Source organism: Anguilla anguilla, chromosome 8, assembly GCF_013347855.1.
Source record: "Anguilla anguilla isolate fAngAng1 chromosome 8, fAngAng1.pri, whole genome shotgun sequence".
NCBI classification, from domain to species: Eukaryota; Metazoa; Chordata; class Actinopteri; order Anguilliformes; family Anguillidae; genus Anguilla; species Anguilla anguilla.
In genome coordinates, this window is record NC_049208.1 from 42,889,402 (window position 1) to 42,911,504 (window position 22,103).

Sequence of the window (22,103 nt, forward strand, 5' to 3'; positions counted from 1 at the left end):
TTTATTTCCATTGTAGATGTAACCAAGGAGGCTATAGCCCTAGAGCACTGGGTCATAACAAAAACTTAAATAATTACAACTTCATTTTATAGGCTACAGTCTTGGTTTACAAAAAAATGTTTTCCATTGTTTTTTATAGGATTCATTTTCAGCATAATTTTCAACTTCGCTTGAAAGTTTCCTTACCGAGTTTTGAAAGGTTTTTGTTCAGGAAAAAAGCCATAATTTTATAGGCTACAAACTAGTGCTGTATTGTTTGGGGGAAAAAAACAGCAAATAAAAATCCATTTTAAATCATTTCCCACTTTTTACTTGTCACACACTCTGCTGTCTGTTGGTCCAGGAACCGCTCGAACATTTTGTATGCACTGTTCCATCTTGGCTAATGTGCTACTCTCTTTGCTGTGCTGATGGATTGATGAGTTTGTGGATTGATGTGACTGAAATTCATTGAGTCACTTCTGAAACCCTCATTCTCCACTATGCTATATGGCCACAAATCTAATAAAACTTAAAAGCGACTTTTTTTTCTCAAGAAAAAAAAAAAAGAAGTTCTCCGAACGTATGGAGGTTGCTGGAAATTTTGTCTGAAAAGCCTTGCTTTTTTTTGCTTTGAGAGGTTTTCATTGATCTAACTCGCTGACTGTTGGCTCATCCGGATGATGCCTTGAGATGTGAATTCGGAGGTTTTTAGTATTGCCGCTGTATTTCATTTGTACGTAACATACTGCGATACTCACATCAAGCTTAAAAGCTGAAATGCCTCCACACATCTGCTTTGAGCCTGGCAAGCGCTAGTTGTAACGTTAGCTGCGATCAAGCTCCCAATGTCCTCTTGACTGCACACAACGTAGCTATGCTGTGTAGGCTATTGCTATTCACAGTAATAGGAATCTCATAAAAAAAGTTTTCAACGTACAAAAAAGTTACTCACACATACAAGACATACACTGTCTATAACTAATTCATTCAGACTGCCAAAATCCAGGCCTGCCATTAAAAGTATTGATATCAAAATGACGCCAAGTTACGGTACTACAAACAATATAGGCTATCTTGCCTCGCCGAAATTAAATAAAATGTATTCCAAAGCAATGCTACCCAATATTTCCTCAATTCTTTCAAGTCACTTGGCCCTGTGTGTATAAGCTTGCAGTACATGGACAGGCCAAACATTTGTGTGGATGGCTTTCTCACAGTCAAGATTGATTGAATAGGTGTCTATATGTCCAATTTGTATTGGTATCTATGTATTTCGCTGCCCAGCCTTTCTGTTGCGTGAATGATTGTATGTGTCTTGGTATAAATGTCTGTTCATAAATGTGAATGTAACATGCTGCGAGGGAAATGTCCCCATGGGGATAAAGAAGTTGTCTATGTATGTACAATATGTATTTTACATGCAGTATTTATTGTATGTAACAAATATACAATCACTTGTACATTTACTGAAATTCAGTTCAGAAGCAAGTATAAACATATGCTTTCTGGAGAAATGTGCTTCCTGTAGTTACTGACCAGCAGTTTTCCACATGAATTTCAATGTGTTCCATGAGGCAATTCGAAATATTTGACACTTTGATCTGACACAAAGTTTGCATTGTGTCAGATCGTAAAATGGTAAGATTACAAAACACAGGGCCAAGTGACTTGAAAGAATTGAGGAAATATTGGGTAGCATTGCTTTGGAATACATTTTATTTAATTTCGGCGAGGCAAGATAGCCTATATTGTTTGTAGTACCGTAATTTGGCCTCATTTTAATATCAATACTTTTAACGGCAGGCCTGGATTTTGGCAGTCTGAATGAATGAGTTATAGACGGTGTATGTCTTGTATGTGTGAGTAACTTGGCATTTTTGTACGTTCAAAACGTGTTTTTTATGAGAGATCATTTCTTTTTGCAAAGCGTTTTATTATGAGAGTGAGAAATGCGAAGTGACCCTGTAAGAAACGGTTGTGGATTATGGCTATCCTTGTGTGAATTTGTACAGTCTGATGAGTGTGTACCGTTTAGCAGTTTCGGTTTGCTATCTATGTAAAACAGTGGCTGTGACAAAGGGTGCGGTGGCGTAAGTGTAAACGCATCAGAAGCGCCGGTGAAATATGGCCAGTGTATGTACTCACGGATCTGACGGCCATCCAACGAGCCTTGATGGACAAAAGAATCAGCAAGCCCGTAGAATTAGAGCTCCCTAGGTCGCAACTTGTGTACCCTTCTGTCCTGCTCCGTTGTCTGTTATTTTGTGGAGATGCACTTTTAGTGTTTGTAAGGTTTATAAGGTATTTTGATAGGCTTATCTGCAGGTAGGAATCCTCTTCGCTGTTTTGCTAAGCTAGAACCGGAAAACTTGATAGTGGAGAATAGGAGCAGGCGCATATGTCCCAGCAGGCTTTGCATATGAGAAAATAACAACAGTGTGAGATAAATTAGGAGAAATGATGAAATTGCGTAGTTGAAACAATATGTTTTTAGCAGAATGGGCATCTAGGTGAAGGTTGACATGATCACAGACTATAGTGCAAAGTAAATGAAGTGACCATGAGCGAGCTTAGTTTCTTATTGAACGGTATAGGCTATATAACAGTCTGTAGAAAGCATTGATCGTTAAAGTGGAGGGTTAAGTAACGTGTGAAATCTATTGCACTGATGTGCTTTTGTCATGTTTAGTACTAGTAGTTATAATTATGAGTGAGTCATGATTTTAAATGTAATGTTTTAATGGGGAATTGCAGAACGTACATGCGTAGTAATTGTTTGTATGTGGCTAGATAGAGAACAGGGCGAGGTAACATGAATGTAGAAACGTGGCGTTTGCTGATAAGAAGGTTTTGTAGGGTAGCCAAGTGAAGAAATATAGTTAGTAGAAATGGCACAGTGGTGAACTGGTGTAACTTTTTTAATAAAAGGAATACTTTTGCCGTCATGAAATGCATATGGGTGGCCATGAGTGAGTTTTGGTAAAGCAAATATAAGCGTAAGAAAACGTTAGTGTAAAAGAGGAAATAGAGGAAAGAGAGGGCGAGGCGGGATTCAATCCTTCAACCGGAGGTTTACCAGTGTGTGACTTTGTTAGTGCAGCACCATGACATAGCTGTGCAATGCGTGAAATAGGCTATCATTAGCAAACCTGTCCGTGGTTTTAAAGAACACAGGCCAGTAAGCACAGAAGAGCTCCCGTTGAATCCATATGGCTCTGCAATATTGTAGCTGGTTAATAACTGAACATGCAGACCGTACGTCATAATGCAGTGTATACGTTTGGTGAACGGTGGGTAGATATGGTGCAAAAGCAATAATTGAGAAGTAGTAGACAATTATTAGTGAGGGTAAAAGCAGGTTGAAGAAACGTGTTCCTAGCTGGGCTTGAACCTAGAACCCCACGTTCCCAAGACTAAAGGTAAAAAGGTATGGGTATTTTGCGTGTGTACGCGCGTTTTTGATTGGGTCGTGTAGGTGAAGATTTGGCTGGTGTCGGTGAAATGTCCAATGGGGAGACATTTCGTTAGTGGGATAGGCGGCAGGAAAAATAAGAATCAGAAGAAGAAGGAGAAAACGCAAAATCCTCTTAGTTATCCCAATTACATATAGATGCATATTTGTCCCGAGTGACTACGGGTCAGGAAACAAGCTGACGAGTAAAATATCGATATGGGCGTTACTGTATTGATATGCATATTAATATGATGTGATAAGCGATATTACCTGTAGAAATATTTTAGCACACCCCCTAGCAGTTCCCATGGATACCCTACTTTATGCAGGACTCTACCTGCCAGCCCCCCCCCCCCCTTGGCTTGCTGTAGCGTTTGTCAGTTAGGGAGGGGTTTTGTTAAATGGCTCTTCATTTGCAAAAGTCTGACTGCTTTTGTCAGTCAACCCCCATCAGTTTGCCTGTGCCAGTTACACTAAATGTATTTCTCTGATGCACAGCTAGTGGACATCAGAGTGAAAAGAGCTTGTCTCTGCTCCCCTGATATTAATGCAGCATATTGCAGTAATGTGATGAGTAAACAAATAACTGACCATTTCATATTAGATGTGTGCAACACATTCAAGAATTCCTAAATGTGGAATGAGATGTATAGTGTGCCTGCTATTGTAAAATTTACTACAGTCAGATTGTTCCCTTTATTAATAATCTTATATTCATGGTGACTGGATGCATGTAAAGGATTTTGTAGGTTAGAAACCAAAGGTGCAGGTCCATCCAAGGACTAGTACTGTATTCTGATGAGCAGAAGGACCTTACCTCAGTGTCTTTGCACTGTCCCTGGCAAGCCGATTCTGAAATGCCAGCTACGTGTTCTGTTTGTAGTTGCTCAAACAAAGATTAAGGGAGGAGACCGTGTGGAATACTGAAGTAGACTGTTACCAGGCGGAGGGAATGGAGGCGTCCACAGTGTGGAAAATTTCTGAAAGACCTAAACTTGAACAAAAAGCGGCTGTGTCGCTTTGTACTTGAGCATGTTCCAGTCAAGTCACATTTTCCAACTAATTTCCATTATCATTATCTAATTGAACTACAAGCATGCACTCATGTTGCTATGTAATTACAGTGTGTGCCGGGCACTTCTCTATCATTTTTGTCTCTGGCTCAGAATGATCTTTTGTCCTGAAAGCATGATCTTTGTAAGTAAGACCACATGACTGGATAGCAGACAGCTTGCATGTTCCATCAGTCCTGTGGTACCCCCACACTAATATTTTGAGCATGAACATTAGCAGCCAGCTGTGGCAAATGGATCACACACACACGATGGGCGGGCATGATACACTCTTACCATTTTCATTCAGACTCTTACCCTCAAGGTCATGAACCCATCTACGCACAAGAGTTGAACATTTTATACTTTGTTTGGCTTTCATCTGAATATTCACGTTTGAATGACGATTGAATGACTAACAGATCTGGCAGTTAGTCGTGCGTATCCTTCACGTTTGGTACAGTAAGAATTTCTCATTCAGAGTACAGATTTACACACCAGGTGATTTCCTGTTTATTCGTCTCTTTTCTGAACACTCTAGTCCATCTGAGTCTCAAAGAATTGATAGTCCAACATTCTATATTTGGCAATGCTGGCCGTGCCTGTGCTGTTCATCCCCTGTACAGGATCAAAAAAATCTCTAACTGAAGCCAACGACAAAGCATATTCTCTTAAAAAAATAAAAATAAAAAAGCTATTTTTATTCATACTTGTTTATGAAAGCTATTTTCCCCAAATGAAATGCAGGACATGAGCTGATTTGCAGACTGAAGGTATGTACATTTTAGCTCTATTCCCTGTTCACCGAGAGAGTTCACTGAGTCTGTAATTTAGCATTCAGCTGGTAGGTAACTGTTTTGGTTTGGTTCCGTACCGAGACGTCCCCTGGGAATTTGACGCAGGCAGGGAAAGCGGCAAAGGGGACGGCTGTCTGTATTTCTGCATTTGGACACGAACAGGCCTAGATTGGCAAACCATCAAGAGGATGTTGATTTTAGCAGGCTTGGAAGATCCTGCAGCCTAATTAAGGAAGAATCCATTCTGAGGAGAATTTTCTCTTGCCATTCCAAGAGAATTTTATTTCTTCATTCAATTTCACCCTCATTTTTGCTTGGTGAATCTTGGTCTCTCAATTAATTGTTAATTACAGTCATCAGTATTTATGTTTTTTACTGAAGTGGAAATGAGAACAATTTGTACTTAAGTACCTTGTGCCAATAAACAGATCCAGTTTTAGTTTATTTTTATTGGTGTTTTCATGTTTTAATTATCTACAGAAGTGATACAGCGGTTACAGTGATTGTTTTTGTAATAAATATTTTATCTCTATATTTTACCCACTCATTGTCAAAGGGCTAAGTAGGTTTGAAGGTCTCTTCCACTTGACTATAAAGGGAATTTTATCTTTTTAATTTGTCTCTCTTAACTCAAGACCTGTCATACAGTGTTTTGCCAGATCAAAGTAAGGACGTTCTCTGCACTGTTTAGCACTTGAAAGAATACATTCCTAATTATTTTTCTCCTTTCGAAGACCACAAGCTCCTTCCCCACAATCACGATCTTAGCCGTTCAGCCAACCTCATATTAAAATGTATCGCTTGTCCATCCAAAAGAAAGGCAGACAGTTTTATTCAAATTAGCAAATTGGTAAAAGCTTACCCACGTGGCATCAAGTTTCCCACTGTTTACTTTGCTATGTTGCTGTACATTTCAGATATAATAGACTTAGGAGTGTTCTCCAAACACAAATGTTATGAACAGTTTTCCATTTATTATTTTTTGAGAGAAATTGCATATAATTATTCTAAAATCATCTGGCACCGTAAAGTGTTTTAGCAGCAAGCTGGGTGTGCACTTGGACCTTGAAAGGGTAGGATTAAAAAAAAGAAAAATCCTCTGAGACGACAGATTTATCAGTGGCTTTTTTCCCCCTTTTATTTTCCCTCGTTTCTTGCCTGCCTCCACATCTGTTTAAGTTATCTCTTTGCAGTCTGGTGTTACCCTAGAAACCAAAGCAAACATGGACTCATTGCAGCCTTTTCAACACAATACCTCCCTGTTTCTCTGCTCCCCCCCCCCAACCCCCCCTCAGCCGCCAATCCTGAAGGCTGCACAGCAAGCCAGTGGACCTCATCCACCAGCAAAAATTGAATTCCCCTATTCATTTTTTTTTCAAGAGAAATGAGGGGAAAAAAGAATTATGACCGTTTCAGTTTGTGTGGGGGTCTGTGAAAATCCTGTAAGTCTGGTTTTGAGGCAAGGGGGGGGGGAAAAGAAAATATGCCATATTACTATATGAATTTAAATCTTTAGAGGCCATATTTTCTTCCTGCTCCCCTTTTCTTCCTTCTAATAAGCTTTAGGGTGTTTCTCCCTTTTTGTCTGGGAGCTCGCCTGTGCTCGATACAGCTTGAGCTCTTATGTCCCCAGTGCCGTTGTCCCCATGCTGTGCCATCAATCTTTCCCTGTTTAATAGGGTGGGGACGGGGGTTGACTGCTTCCAACCGCAGGAAGGGGGGGGGGGGGGGGGGAATTAATCTAAAAGTTAAATCAGGCTCACACACAAGCAAAAGATCTGTCATTTCTTTTTGTTGTGGTGGTGTTGTCCCTTCAGTCAGAGCAGGGAAAAAATCCTTAGAAATGCGGCTATGTTGGAAATGATATTGTATTCGTATCCGTGTGACCATTGTTCGATTCTGTCGGCATTTCGACAACCACACTGAGAGAATTATTCTTACGAGCTGGAAGCATCTTGGGGAGGTTCACGAGCAGGGCTCCTTGCGATGCAGGTTTTGTAGCACACAGGTTGTGTATCTCCCAGAGCCAGCTGAGATTGCACTGCGTATTTTAGTCTTATCGTTGCCTTTTGCATGAGTGCGAAGGCAGACCGTCGTTATACAGCCCTGCGTTGTTTACGCAACGTCTGAAGATTCATGTAGAAATTTGTGGCTTCAGAGTAATTTTCCTTTGAACAATATCCCCCCCTTGTTTTATCTTCTTTTGTTTGTCTGTTGTCTGCTTTGGAATCCCATCATGTGTTTCGTTTTAAGTCTGCTTTAATCTCTGAGCAATCTGCTCATTTACTTTTATTTGTGGTGCCTTAAGGAAAATGCACTGTCTTTGAAGGGTTGTTTGTTTACCAGTGAATGCTTGATGCACAGAGCTAGAAAGTTTTGTACGAACTTAAAAACCAGGGCATTAAAAATGTTACCTTATCACACGAAGTCTACAAACAAAAATCAGAATTCTCTCTTTGAAAGTTGCGTCTAACCAAATCGTACTCGTATGTTGTGTCCTTTTGAACTTTTGCAGAAGTGCTTGCTACATTTTTTTTTTTAAAAAGGGCAGCAGCGCCGACATGAATGCTGTTTTGCGTTTCTCGTCAGCGATCCTTGCGCGCGTCGCACATCGAAAGCTCAATACGCCATTCCGCTTTTGCTGGACTTGAGGGAATCCAGTATCAATCAGTGACTGTGTGTTTCAGTCCTGGTTTCTACAGCATCGCTTTTCTTTGAAGTGCAGAGGTGCAGTTCCATGTCAGCTGCAGCATCATTGCTTTGTTTGATTTTATCAATCGTCGGCGGCTTCCACGGCCACTGGGGCTGATAACTGTTCGGTCATTGATGGGTCAGGCCCAGGCCCTCCTTTGTTTTTGTGCAGTAAGTGTTTGTCTTTCTGACACGGAGGCCCACATAGCCTGTCCTGCTTTACACTAAGGCTTTGTAATTCAAAGGCTTCTTGCATGTTATTAATTTGGCTCTAGCTGTAACCCTTATTGTATTTGTGGAGATCAGTAAGAAGGACTGGGGTGTTTGCACTGGACTGCTTTGGCATGGTGGGGGGCTTTTTTGATGGTACTGGTGTCGGAATGTGAACAGATTTGTTGATTCATTGATTGTCAGTTGCAAGTCGATTGTTAAATTAAATTATCAATTTTTTAAAAATTTGTTTTAATTCTCAAACTGTTCAAAATATAAGATCACCGAACAGTGCTGTCACTTCTGTAAATGGGCTATAGGGGGTGTGGGCGGGGCTTGCTGTCATTCACTTTAGTTACTGTGATGTTGAAAAGATAGCCAGCTTGCAAAGGAATGATGTGTGAAATGATTTTGAAAAGCTCAATGAAAACACTGTTGCAAAAAAATAGGCTGCCAAACTTGCATACCACATGTCAAGATCTATGATGTTAACCCACCTAAGAACCAAAAATCCAAGGCCAAGGGATCACAGCGAACAAGCATCCAGCTTCATAGTGAGATCTCAGTGTGACAGCTGTCCAGCTGAAACCACAACAGATTTAATTGCCCCCCATAAGCATGGTAGAGGGAAGTGTTCTGGGACCTACTGGCATTTGTTGAGCCCAAATAAACTCCTGTGCGATGTACTGTTGTGCAAAAAACCATCACGGCTTGACTTGAATGTAGTGAAAAAGCTGCCTCTCTCCGTACCTTCTATCCAAGTCCGACAATGTTGTGATGACCATCTATGTGTGGGCAGCACTAACTATTCCAAGTCTTACTTGACAATCCGGGTCTTACTTGACAATAGCTTGCCCCTTTGTTGAAGATTGGCTCATGAATTAACCTGTGCAGTAAGTGAAAAAGCATGCAGTCATTCTGGAAAAAATATAGCTGTGCTTGTTGTTTTTATTTTTAAAACATTTTAATCTTGTGATCTGCGCTGGTTCAAGTGGTGGCATGTTGGTCTTAGCCGTATCCTACATCAAATAGTTAAAAAGATTTGTTGGTAATTGCCCTTTTCAGACAGCAACTATTTGACGGTCAGAAATGCGCGTCTTTCACATCCCTGTTCTGTTGTCTGATACCATCAGTCTGCTATTGGACTTTCCCTCTGTTTAAAGGAAAGCTCACAGGGAGTCTTTTCATTGACGTAAAAAAAGGGGGAAAGGTTATTCAATTATAGTACGGTTGTGTTTACTGAAAATTGAATCGGGCAATGTGAAGTCAGTAGTATTGCTGCTCCTACTGTTAAAGATGGCAGTACTCGAGTTTTCACATGCTCACAAATGCATATTATGCCTGTTCTCCTTTGACCCTCGCTCGGCTGTACCTGCACACAGAAATGAAAGAGGCCTTTTCCAGTGCAAACAGATGAAGCTGGGAGCGCTAGTGAGCTGTGCATGTGCGTTGGACTGAAGCGAATAATCAGAGCGCACTGTGAAAGGGCGGGGGTCAGGAAGGATCTGCACTCATTCATAAAGCCTCTACAGAAAGTTAAACTGTGCTGGCCAGGGCCACACACACGCATGCACACGCACACACACACACACACACACACACACACACGCACACACACACACGCGCGCACACACACACACACAAACACACACGTGCACACACAGACACAGGCACACACAAGCACACACAAGCACACACAGACACAGGCACACACAAGCACACATGTGCGCACACACACAGGCACACACACGCGCCCGGACACACACACACACACACACACACAAGACCCCACCGCCGCCACCCCCCCCCTGAATTTTGGCAAAAGATACAGTCTGCAAAATACATAATTTGTTCTGTAGCAGCAGTTCACAGAATGTTTAAAAAAAAAAAACGACTGATATATTTACAGTGATGATATTGTCTGTGCATTTGCAGACCCTGCCAAACTCCAGAACAGAGGAGAGTCAGTCAGTCAGATACACATTAGTGTGAATGTCATTCTTTTTCATAAAAAAAATTATTTGACAGATCACACCAACACAATGGCTTTGCCTCCAGCATGCAGTTGAACTGACGTGACCTGTGCTCCCTCCCTGTAAAGACTGGATTAAGTGTGCTGATATTTATCCCCCCTTCCACAGGCTCTACTGAGCTATGCACTTCCAAACAAGCCTCTCTATTGTCAGCTTGTATAAACTCTATCATAAAGCAACGGCACTGTAACCATGATTAATGACTTTTCTTGCATGTTGTGTGCTAATTTCATTCATGTTTGGGGTCAGATAAGTTCCTGTGGAAGGGAAGTGATAGTGTGTGAACTGTAAGGGATGTGACCACTTTTTTTAAAAATGCGCAGGGAGGGGAGCCTCTGCTTTTTCACTGTTGCATCCCCCCTTTCTTCCAGTCAGGTTATGTCCTTGCCACAAGCATCTGTTGATCCTTATCCTTTTTAAAAGTGACCTCGTGGTTGTGGTGCTTTAGATTAATGTTACATATTATCACAGCTAATTATTACCTAATGTAGATTAATGCTTGATTTTTTTAATAAAATGGAGTGAGCAGGGCCGGGTGACAATCTGGATCTCGGCAGAGGACACGGTTTGTTCGGTACATGTGAATTCACTCTTTAGTGTTAAGAGTTCAGAACACCACGTGAGACTGTTAGAGACAGCGTCTCTTTGAGCGGACAGCAGAACATCAGCCGGTTAGAATGCATCTCTTCTATGTGCGACATAGCATCATTTTCAGTGATCTAGCACAATACTTTCTGTTAATGTTTGATAAGGCGACTGGTAAAATGATATATAAATACTGAATCTGTTTTTAGTTTTTCAGTTTCTAAATACATTGGAGAAAACGGTGTCAATCGACAGTAGCTAACCATCCACTTGTTTCCGCTTTACACCGATCTTTTTAAATGGGTTAGTTGCTTAAATATCTTCTGCCTATATTAAAGTATACAGTGGTATTTAATCTATTGGCATATGCATGTATGCAAATCTCATCTTTATACATGGCTTGTTGGTTTGTTTTTATGTTTTGAAAATTCTTTGCCTGAAGAGTACTGGCTTTCTGAGGGTTCAGTAACTGGGCCTATTCCGTTTGTCATTTTGGTTGCTCTCGCTTTCTTTTCCTGCTGGAGTTTGACTCCAGCTGTGCCTTTTGTGGTCCAAAAAACTAGAAGACATCTATTAAAGTGGTTGACATTTTTTCTCTTGATAGAGGCTAAGATAAGGGTTTAAAACCAAACAGCAAGGAAAGCGAGAGAGAAAAGAGCCCTTTGTGTCCAGACATCTGGCTAACTATTTGTTGATGCTCACGTGGACGTTTGCCGCACGGAACGCAGCGACCGAGCGATCTGGTTTCATTCTGGTCTGCACAGGGACCGATCGAAGGAAAACAGGAGAGGGTGGATTCCGTTAAACTAAGGAATTTTGGGTTTCACTGTCAGAGTGGGTCCTATCAGTATGGATTGGATATTGACACAGTAACCCAATGCTGCTTGGCCGAGAGGCTCTGGTTGTGGGGTATTGCGGGTGTTCTTAGTTTAGGAAGGAAACTCTCCTTGACAAGTCAGGATTAGTGCTTGGGCAGTGCTGCAGCAGTCATGCACCACATTCTCATGGGTCCATGTACAAGCCATGGGGAAATATCTGATTTATCTCTGCCAAGCTGGAAAGCTCACCCGAACCACATTCGTGTTTTCTGTCCTGTAAGAAGCTGTCGCTCCGTCAATATTTCCTCAATTCTCATGTGATCGTTTTCTAATCTCCACATGGGTGCTTGTGCATTATTGTCAACATTGCTTTTGCCTCTGTTCCCACAGTAACCACCTGGAGAAGAGTTTGCAGATGCTGATGGACCGGGTGGATGACATGAGCCAGGATATCGTCAAGTACAACACCTACAGCCGCAACCTGAGCAAACAGCAACAGCAGAAGCACCAGGTAACACACACGCATGCGCACATCTCTTCTCACTCTTCTCTTCCCCCTGATTCTTGTCTAAGGTCCCTCCCTCTTTCATGCTGTTAGGATGCCTTTCTCTGCATGATCTTTTTCACTCCCTCTCGCAACCATGTTTTTCCCATTTGATTTGACCTGGCTTGTTGTAATGAGGGTGTGTTCTGATTAAATGTGTATGGAGACATCTTTCAATAAAGTTAACCCATTCTTGAATGTTCTTTCTTCATTATCTTTTGGCATAGAATGTAAATCTGCTTATTCTCAACCCTTTCATTCAGAAAGCTATCACCAGAAGCTTGGTGTTTGTCAGTCCTGGGCCTCCCATCTTACATTGGGCAATGTAGCCTTACCTGGACCCAATGATGCAAAGATCATTCTGCCCCAGATGAAGCTGCAATTAGATGCAGCCATGTTTTCTCTCTTTGTCTGTACATTTCCCAGTACTTGAATGATTTCCCTTTTCTTGCTTTGTGGGAGAAGAGCCAAATATCTCTCTAGCGCACAGGACTGTCAGTTTGTACCACAGACTTGCGTCCCTTTTAAAAAGACGTGCTTAAAGAAAGAAATCAAGTAAATTCTCATTAGTTGATCTGAGTGTCGTTTCAAACCCAATACAGACAAGCTAATGGCCCTGGCAGACTAAATGTCAAAAAGCCTTCTGCTTTTCTTTTACCGTGTTCCAGCATACACATTTGTAACCAGCGCGACTCCTCACAAGGAGGTGGGCAAACCCGAATGGAATAAAAGATGCCCTCCATTTTGCATGTGATGCTCCAGGGTCCTGCCCTCCCCCCCCCCCCCCCCCCCACTGTGCCCTATTGATTAGTAACATCTGAATAAGCGCTGGTTTGCTTTCGGGCATCCATGATGCAATGGAGTGTAGGGGAGAGCTGCTGAGGCGTTTGCGTCTGTTAACACCGCAGGCTCCGGACCACTTTTCAAAGCCCAGCGCCTTATCGCTCCGTAATTCAATTAGCCTTCAGCTGAGAGCAGGCCAGACACGCGGGGCCCCAGTACCATTCCCATCTGTAAAAGGTGTGAAATAGCTCCGGTGCTGATAACGGGGCACCTTCGCAGCCCCCTGCTTTGATGTGGGGGCCCGCTGTGTCTCTCCGGCTGCGAGCAGCGAAGCGACACGCCGTGCTCACCCCCCGACGCATGCCTGGAAAACGGGCCCGCTCCGAGCCCCATCGTTCACGTTCCCCGCCCTCCTCGACTGCGTGTAGTCTCAGCGCAGGAAAGAAGTTATTCCAAAGAGCGAAACCTTTTTTCTTGTTCTTTGCCCAGAATTGGGATTTACCAGTTGCACTGCCGCTGTCAAGGCTGTGCTTCCGCTGTAGTGATCCAAGGGGTTTTGAGTATGAACCCCACAAATGGGTACTCGCTGCCGATGGGAGCCTTACCCCACCTGGACTGCCACTGTAGAAATGGAATCTGTAAGGGAGGGCTGAGACACAATAAAGCAGGGGTTCCCAAACTGTGGGTTGCAACAGCATGTGGGGTCATCTGACTTGAGGATGGGGGTCGCATGAACATTTTAGGGAGAAAAAGTTTAAGAAAAAAAAAAAGAAAAATTTTGTTGTTGTAAAATGTGAATGTAGACTATTACATGTCCAACTTGATAACAAACCTAACTTATAAGCCAATGAGGCATGAGAAGTTGTGGTATTTCAGTGTAGTCATAGCAAAACTGTATTGTTACAGCAGGCACTAGGCATGTGTAGAGGGCTGGGGTCATGTAAATTTGTGAACATTAATTTGAAACTTTTTTGGCAACCTCTGCAGTAAACGAATGATCAAGGTTACTGTGTAGGGAAGTACCAGGGTAGTGTACATTCAGTTTGAAAGTGGTGTGGGTGGGACGACTTGCAGTTATGTGCAGGTTAAAAATAGCCATGAATTCTTTCTTCCTGGTGCATTGCGTCCGTGAGATGGCTACAAATTCTCAGCCAGAATCTATTCGACCCAAAAGGAGGGGACCCAGAGAGAGATTGGGTTTCAGGGGAAGATGTGGAAAAAGCAGAAATTTGAACGGATCAGACCCAATGAAAACAAAAAGAAACGAGACGAAACGAGGGGTGGGAGCTGGATGTGGGGAGGGAATGGTGGGTTAGCCACTGGAATCCAGCTAGTGTCCGCCAAGGGGAGAATCCTAACTGGGTCTCCCGCCCTACCCAAATCTTGCCGGAAAGAATTCTGAATTGTGGAGGGAGTGCCACAAGATGCCCCCTCTGCCTCCGAGCTGCGTCACAACTCTAATTGTTTCCATCGCTCATCCCCCCCCCCCCTTCTGCATTTGGTTGCAGCATGTTAGATAAACCAAATGACCTGTATTAATCTCAATTTCTCATCGCCATGCCAGGAGAAACCATTTTTAATTTAGCTCTCAAACATTACAAAATGGCCGGCAGGTATCTCTGCCTGCCCAGATAAGTTGTCAGCATGGAAATTGGAAAACTTGTCCAGACGCTCTATTTACTTTATACTCCATAAAGTATTATTGAATTGGGCATACCAGACTTCATAACGGTAATGTTTTTTTATGGTCTCTTTGATGCGGCCTGCGCTCACGGGGAAGCGAGTGCTGTGGGAATTGGACATAGCGTGCACTGCGGTCCTCACGCTGCGATAAGGAGGGTCACACTGAAACGGGAACAGGTCAGCCATGTATGGATTAGATGTTTGTATGCAGAGTGCTGCCCACTAAATGCGGTCCTGTGAAGAAGCGCCAGTCTTCAGCCCTGTCTGTGTGTGGATCTGGGGTGGGGTGGAGCTCGGCCTGTGCCTGCAAGTCAAAAGATAACTGGTCCAGTATAAGCTATACGGAGTTTGACAGTGTAGAGAAAGATCAGATTAATGCAAATGGTTTTTTTCTTGCCCAACTTTTCTGAAAAGCAATCGTGAAAACCTCTCCTCAAAAAAAATAAAAAATAAATCTTGCTCTCACACGCTTTCTCCCTCTCTCTCTCCCTCCCTCCCTCTCTCTCTCTTCTCTCCCCAATTTGAATTGTAAAGTGGTTCTGTTCCCAGGCCCAGATGAAGTACTGTCAGAAGCAGAAATGACAGTGGTCACCCGTTCTCATGTTCTCATTTCTGTGTGTGCGCAGTACCTGCAGAGGCGTCAGCAGGAGAACACTCAGAGGCAGTCACGCGGAGAGCTCCCGCTGCCCGAGGAGGACCTCAGCAAAATGTTCAAGCCTCCCCAGGCCCCAGCCCGCATGGACACGCTCCTCATCGCAGGTCAGTACACCCCCAGGCAGTCGCATCGACGCCTTCCTCAGCACCGCGTTAGTAAACACCCCCCCCCCCCCCCCCCCCCCCCCCGGCTGCCCCTAAGCCCCATCATTAGTAGGTAAACTTACCCAGAGTGCCTTGCAGAATAGTCAATACAGTAAGCCGAGATTAGCATCCTTGTATGTGCAGACGCATCGAGCTAAGTGAAATTATGTGTAGTATAACAGTACTGCAGTAAACCCCCTGTCAGATTATCGCAGGGCACCAGTAAGAGTGCCATAACCTCGATCCTGAAGCACAAAACTAGTCTAAAGTTGGCTGAAGTTGAGCAGTCACCATATAGGATGGCCACATTTAAGTGCCATCAAAGGGGCTCACTTGCGCATGTAATGGCGCCCAATTGCTTCTGAAAAAGGACACATACGTGAATACGAATTGCAGTGGACGCAGTTGTAAGCCTTCCAGAATCGATCAGAAATTCATGAGATCTTTAAATTCTCGTGATGCGCTTTCTTCCTGGTGTGAGCAAGGAGCGAGAACAGTTTCCCGTCCTCGCATCGTCGGGCGAACGTGGGAATGCGGGGCGGGGATCGAATCTGCGCTGACGGAGAGCGCATCCCCTTGGGACCGCGTTAATCACCCCCCTCTCCTCTGCTCCTGCTAATTTATGTTTTTAAAGAGCGAAGTTTATCCCCACTCTGGCCGCAGATGCTGAGGGAGCGAGTGATCCGGAGTCATGTATGAATTCCATTAAGGAGAAGATTGGTTGAGAGGGAATTATTTTGACATGTTATTTCTTGGTGATTATTAGAGCAATGTGTTACAGGTCAGGAATGGAACGTGTGTCTTTTGGCTGCGCGGGCGGCCGTGATTCATACGTCCGGGCTGCTCCACTTGCATGATGGTCCCACGGCCCCTCCCCTTTTCTGTGCACCTGCCAGGCTGAAGTGTTTTCAAAACTGGCCACTTCATGGGCTTCTGCCACTCAGTTCATTTTCAACTGTCTCACTTTCATCACTCCCCTATTTTGTGTTCGCATTTTTTCCCCTACCCAGTACCTTTTTTCTTGTCATTTTATTTATTTTCCGTTTAACTTTCTCTCGGACGGTTTCTTTTGTGCTTTCGCTCTGACACTCACATTTGGCTCAGTTGGGATGCTTCTTTAATTGCATTAGAAAAGCGCATGCTGGTCTTGTTCTTCTCGGTCAAGCATCACAAATAATTTGTAACCGACCTTTGGCGGTGTGTTTATAAGGTTGTCACCTTTCAGAATTACACAGAACAAATCAGCATGTGCTAATATTTCCACGAGAACACAAAGACCTTTCTTTTTCAGGCTGTGCATGACTTGCTGTTTGCTCAGAGCGTCACTTGTTAATCTGCCTCTTGTTGTATGGGCTCTTAGTTTATTAATACCTCCAACTTGAGCAGCTTTGACTGATGGTGAGGTGAAAATGATAGCGAAGAAATAAAAAAATAAAAAACAATTAGCCAATTTCAACATCCTACCATTAACTCTAACTATTAATAAATTTGCCTCTCGATTGGAATTGACCTATTTAGGTCGCTGTGACTTCATTTTGCCACGGTAATGCTGAAGATTATAATAAACTAATGTCATTTAAAAAAATCATAAACGAATTGAAATGCTGCTTTGCATGTTCAGTTGCTGTAATCATCGACAACTGTTCAAGCAATCTGTGCTACATACGGCAGGCATGGCTGCCTGTAATTATAATGTTCCACATCAGGCCTCTGACTGAAATTTACATGCTGGGGACTTAATGAACAGGGGTGCATGTCTGGAGGTGAGGGGAGGGGGCATGGATTAGTAAGCGGGAGTGCATAAATTGGCGAGTCGGTGTGCGTATATCGAGCCTGCATGCTTCTAAAGAAGGCTGCGCTGCACTGAAGGTCGATCAGCCGCTCCTGTCAGACTCCCCACTGCAGCATTCATATGATCTTTAATTATGCACACACCTCGGTCTCCAGCCCAGTGCTGCCACCGCAGCTTTAGACAGAAGTACTTCATTAGTATTCAAGGGAACGTGGAAAAACCATTTAATAATTAGAACATTTAGGCACTAAAGATAAAAAGAATTATGACACATTCCACTGTGCTGCAGAGTGACCAAATGAAACCATAATTAATTGAAATTATTGTAGAGTACAGAATTATCCTTGTTCTGTACAAGTAACTGCATTGATGAGGCTGTAAGTTAGGAGAAAATGGCACCAAAGCCTAACAGTTCTTTCAGGAGTGCTCTAACTTTTTGGGGCCTCCACCTGGGTGGCCTTCCTGACCAGATGTACTCATAATGAGAGGTGCTTGGTTCATTATTTTATAAGGATCCGTACCTCCTGCCAAAATCAGTACTTTCTGTGAAGGTGAACAAAGAAGGCACATTCCACTACTGCTGGTTTAAGGAAATCATTAATACTTGAAAACATGTCAAATGTCCAAAACGTGATTCCTTCTGCACACAATGCTCCCGTGATCCTGCACACAATGCTCATCTCAGGTATAAAGGTGAATTACAAATGATAAATTGGTTGACAGGCATGTAATTGCTAGAATTTTTTGAGGGAAAGTGACTGAAAATCTGTTTGGACAGGAAGCTTAGTACGCTTTTTGACTGCAGGCACCACAGCAGTGCCGCCATTTAAACACAATGCCTTCATTAGAGTTGTGAGTATTTTGAACTGCTTGCATGAGCTCTGGGTGGGAACATTAGTGAACCACATCTCCTTCCTCACCAGGAAATGCCAGAACCTTCCATAAGTAGATGTTAAAAGCTGTCCTTTTAGCAGGTTAGGTGTAGCGTATTTGTATTATGAGCTGTGCGTGTCGTATTTCACTGTGTACAACCCCAAATGATCCATGTAATGCTGTGCATTGCCCGTGACAGACTGATGTAAAATGCACTGCTAACCTTTAAGTCGGTTTCTAGTTAAACTATTTCAATTATCAACTTTGTATTCAGCCAAGAAATGCTGTGGGCTTTTCTGTTCTATATCGTGTTTGGATTTCTTATTTTAGAAAGGATTTTTATATTTTAAAGTTGTTTTCTCAACTCTCAGTTTTATTGTTGCTTATTTTTAACGTGGCCATATATTGCTCCTGGTTCATCTACAGCTCCTTTTGTTTTTGCGCAGGTTGCCATGCAATGATACACAAATATATATGCAATTATACCTTCATTTATGGTTATATAGATTAGTCAAAACCAGAGTATATAATGTGGTATTATTCTTTTGGATATGATTGGTTGTGGACAGTATTGGTAGTGTTCCTGACTGTAATTTAATATAAAAAGAAAAACCACCCAATCACTTGGCAGATGCTCTTATCCAGAGCAATGTACAGTAGTGGAGAACATCAGTGTTACTCTCCGGAAGGCTGGAAGGCACTGAGGCCTATTTATAATCAATAAGTCTAATGTTAAGCTAACAAACCACGGTTTGTATCGAGGATGAAAAAGATGATCTTTGAGGATAGAGTGTGTGTTTACGTACATGTATGTATGTATACTACATGTAATCTACATGTAGATTTTGTGTGCGTGTGTGTATTTGTGCGTGTGCACGTGATGAGAAATATGCTGCTTCAGGACATTGAATCTTCTCATGCCCGGGCCTTATAGGACTTGATTAGAGGCATGGTGATAAATCACTGTGCTCCAGTGACTTATCCATCCAGCTGCAGCATGGAGAGGGAGCGACAGGCGCAGGCAGTCCACTCCGACCTCCCTGTCCCCTTTGTGTGTTATCAGACCGAGTCACACACATACACAAGCAAACACGCACGCAAACGCAAGCAACTCCACCTCCTCTGTCTCAGTGGGAATTGAATATGTGGAGTTCATTTGTGGATGAGACTGGATAGACGAGGATTAGCACAGCTTTGACTTAGAAAGCACTCGGGCACACGTGTGACTCTGAGGGATAGTCTGCTGTTAGAACGAGGCCGTGTGATCAGGGTAGCCGGGGGCTACTGGAGAACCTTGAAGAGGAACCAAAAATCTATGAATTGATATGTTGTTTCTTACCAATAAAATAATCTCCTGTTGTGAATTGATCTCCTTCCCTTTGAACAACCCACATCATTACATTGATGGCGAGGCAGGTGTCATCTGCCCTTTGCTTCATGTCAATGCAAGAATTTTTTTTTTTTACTGCTAATTAAATGCAGTTGTGTTGGACAGCATTCTAGATCAATTTTGAATGTGTCCAGGGTCTGTATTTCTGTTTAAGGCAAGAAGGGGGTTGGCTTGTTTGTTGATTGGATGGGTTATTTGAAGTGGTGTTGGCATTTTAAATGTGATTTTAGCTCTTTATGAGGGGTGGATCAAGGGTTAAAATCAAGGGGCTCTTGTTAATGATTTTTTTCCCTATTTAATCAAGTAGGTCAACTGAGAACTAGATTTGTTTGCAGTGATGCCTGGGGAGTCGAAGTTGGTTGGAATTGCAGTCAGATGTAGGGGTTAAGGTGGCGAGATTTAGAATGTCAGTTTTAATAGGAATTTAACCAGGACACCACTGCTCTTTCTGAAAGTGGCATTGGGTTTTTAATGACCACTGTGAGTCAGGACCTTAGTTTAACATCTCATCGGAAGGACAGCACCTCCATCATAGTGCCCCCTCTCTGTGCTGGAGCATTGGATTTCTATTTGCTGCAGTAGTAAAAGTGCCCCCTACTGGTCCATGAACATCTATTCCAGCTACTTCTTGGTCACACCTTGCCTGTGTCCAGATTGCCTTTCTCACAAAGGAGCCCAGCCAGGGGAGACTCAGTGGAAGTATTACTGAATAATTATGTAGTAGAGTAAAAGATTAAAAACATATTTTGGTGTAATATGGAAACATACATGTATGCATGTGCATAACATCAGCTTTTCATTTCTCGCTCTAATTATTCTGTTTGTAATTTCTAGTAGGCAACTCTTCAAAATAAAGGTCACAGTGAACATGAAAACTAATATGACCCCCCAGGTATTTGGCTGTAATTTCAGTGTAAGCTTCACAGATGGTCTTGTTTAAGATTTTTTCAAATTGAGCATACGGTTGTCAGACTTTTGGAAGCTATAGCACTTCTGAATTTGATTTTGCTATCAGCAGCAACACATTTTTCATTGTAGGTCCCCAATCTTTGTAACTTAACTAATGTTAGACAGCAGGATTGTGTTTACATTCTTTCCTTTCCCTGCAGATATTGTGTAAGAAGCCGGATCTGGGTGATGGAGTGTTCTGAGTCTGAGCTCAGAAACCTCATCTTTCTCCGTCACTGGTGGTTGTTTAAAACAGCAGCTCAGCTAAATGAGCGTAGAGGCGTGCTGGCCTCGCCATGCAGAAAACCAATCTTTAAAGAGGGACCGTGTTCCGTCGTGCGGCGCACTCCGGACATAATGGGACATTAACACCGCCGCGGTTCAGCAGGCTGCTCTGTCACTGCCGCCCACCCACACTCACCTGGCGCTCTGTCTTTGTTTTTGTGTCCTCTCTCCCCCTACCGCAGGTCAAATCAACACCTACTGCCAGAACGTGAAAGAGTTCACTTCGCAGAACCTGGGCAAGCTTTTCATGGCCGAAGCTCTCCAAGGGCACAACAGCTAGAGGGGTGACGGAGGAGAGGAGCGGGCTGGCTGTCTGATCACATGACTAAGCTGCCCAAAGTACTCGCGTGCTACCAAGGGAAAAGTGCGCAGGCCATTTTTTAAATGTAATCCCATGTATTTGGTCCATTCTGAAATTGGGTGTTAATACAAAAAAAAAGTAGAAATAAAATGCATATTTCACCTTCTGTTTCATGGTTTTGTCCATTTTTTTAAGTCTGTTTTGACGCAATTGAGATGTTATCCCCTTAGGACAGAAACTGGTAAAAAAATCACCATTGTAGGAACTGTGTAAGAAAAGGAGGATGTCTCCAGATTACAGTGGAGTGTAGTGTGAGCAGTCATGGAGCCGGCTCCTGGCATTACACTGTCTGCTAGCGAATGCGCTGTAACAGCCAGAAAATCTCCCCAATCTGACAGGACTGCTGAGTGATGTGCATCCCCTCAGCTACAGACAGTGAAGTAAGCTCCTCAGTCACTCCTTTATGTGACTCAAGTAGTTATGGGTTTGAACCTCAGAGAAATTCTCTTAAATTCATATAAAGATGAGTAATAAAGGTAAGCTCTCACAGCCTGGGGGGGCTTTTGTTTTTTGTTTTGTTTTTAATTTAAACAAAAAAAAAAACAGGTTTTCTGAATATCCATTGCTGATTTTCATATCTTTTGCATCTGTTAATTGTCAGGGTGTTTGTAGATATAAATGTGGTGTGCCTCCATGATCATATTAATCTCACAAATTGAAGGGTGTATTTCCATCTTTCAATCTCGTACAAATTTGTGTAAGTGTGGTATGATGAGACTGGCGTTGAATAATTACATTATCATACAGTGTGTACAAATACTGTCCTTAATTAATACTAGGTGTGTGAAGTATACATTATATATATTATGCCCGTATTCTTCTGAACTGTAAGCTCCATGCTCTTCAAGTAACAAACTTCTGAACTTCCCATCTGTTTAAAAAATAAATAAATAATATGAAATTTAGGCTGTCTGAACCCAAAACTTTCATTCAACTTCATTGCATTCAACTCTTCTCCAAGCGACATTTTTTAACAATTTTTGGAAGTATTTTTCGAAGTGGACTTTATGCTATGCAACATGCA

General features: G+C 42.7%; 1 protein-coding gene across 1 annotated transcript in view; it reads left to right on the top strand.

The window, feature by feature from the left end:
- The window catches only part of eif3hb (eukaryotic translation initiation factor 3, subunit H, b), a 91,655-nt gene extending 70,470 nt beyond the window's left edge, over nt 1–21,185 (top strand). Inside the window, exons 6-8 of the mRNA XM_035430320.1 lie at nt 12,013–12,133; nt 15,259–15,391; nt 20,901–21,185. Of these exons, the coding sequence (XP_035286211.1) occupies nt 12,013–12,133; nt 15,259–15,391; nt 20,901–20,998 (352 nt within the window). The 3' untranslated portion in view covers nt 20,999–21,185. The remainder of the gene's footprint in view (nt 1–12,012; nt 12,134–15,258; nt 15,392–20,900) is intronic.
- The last annotated feature ends 918 nt before the right edge of the window (nt 21,186–22,103 follow it).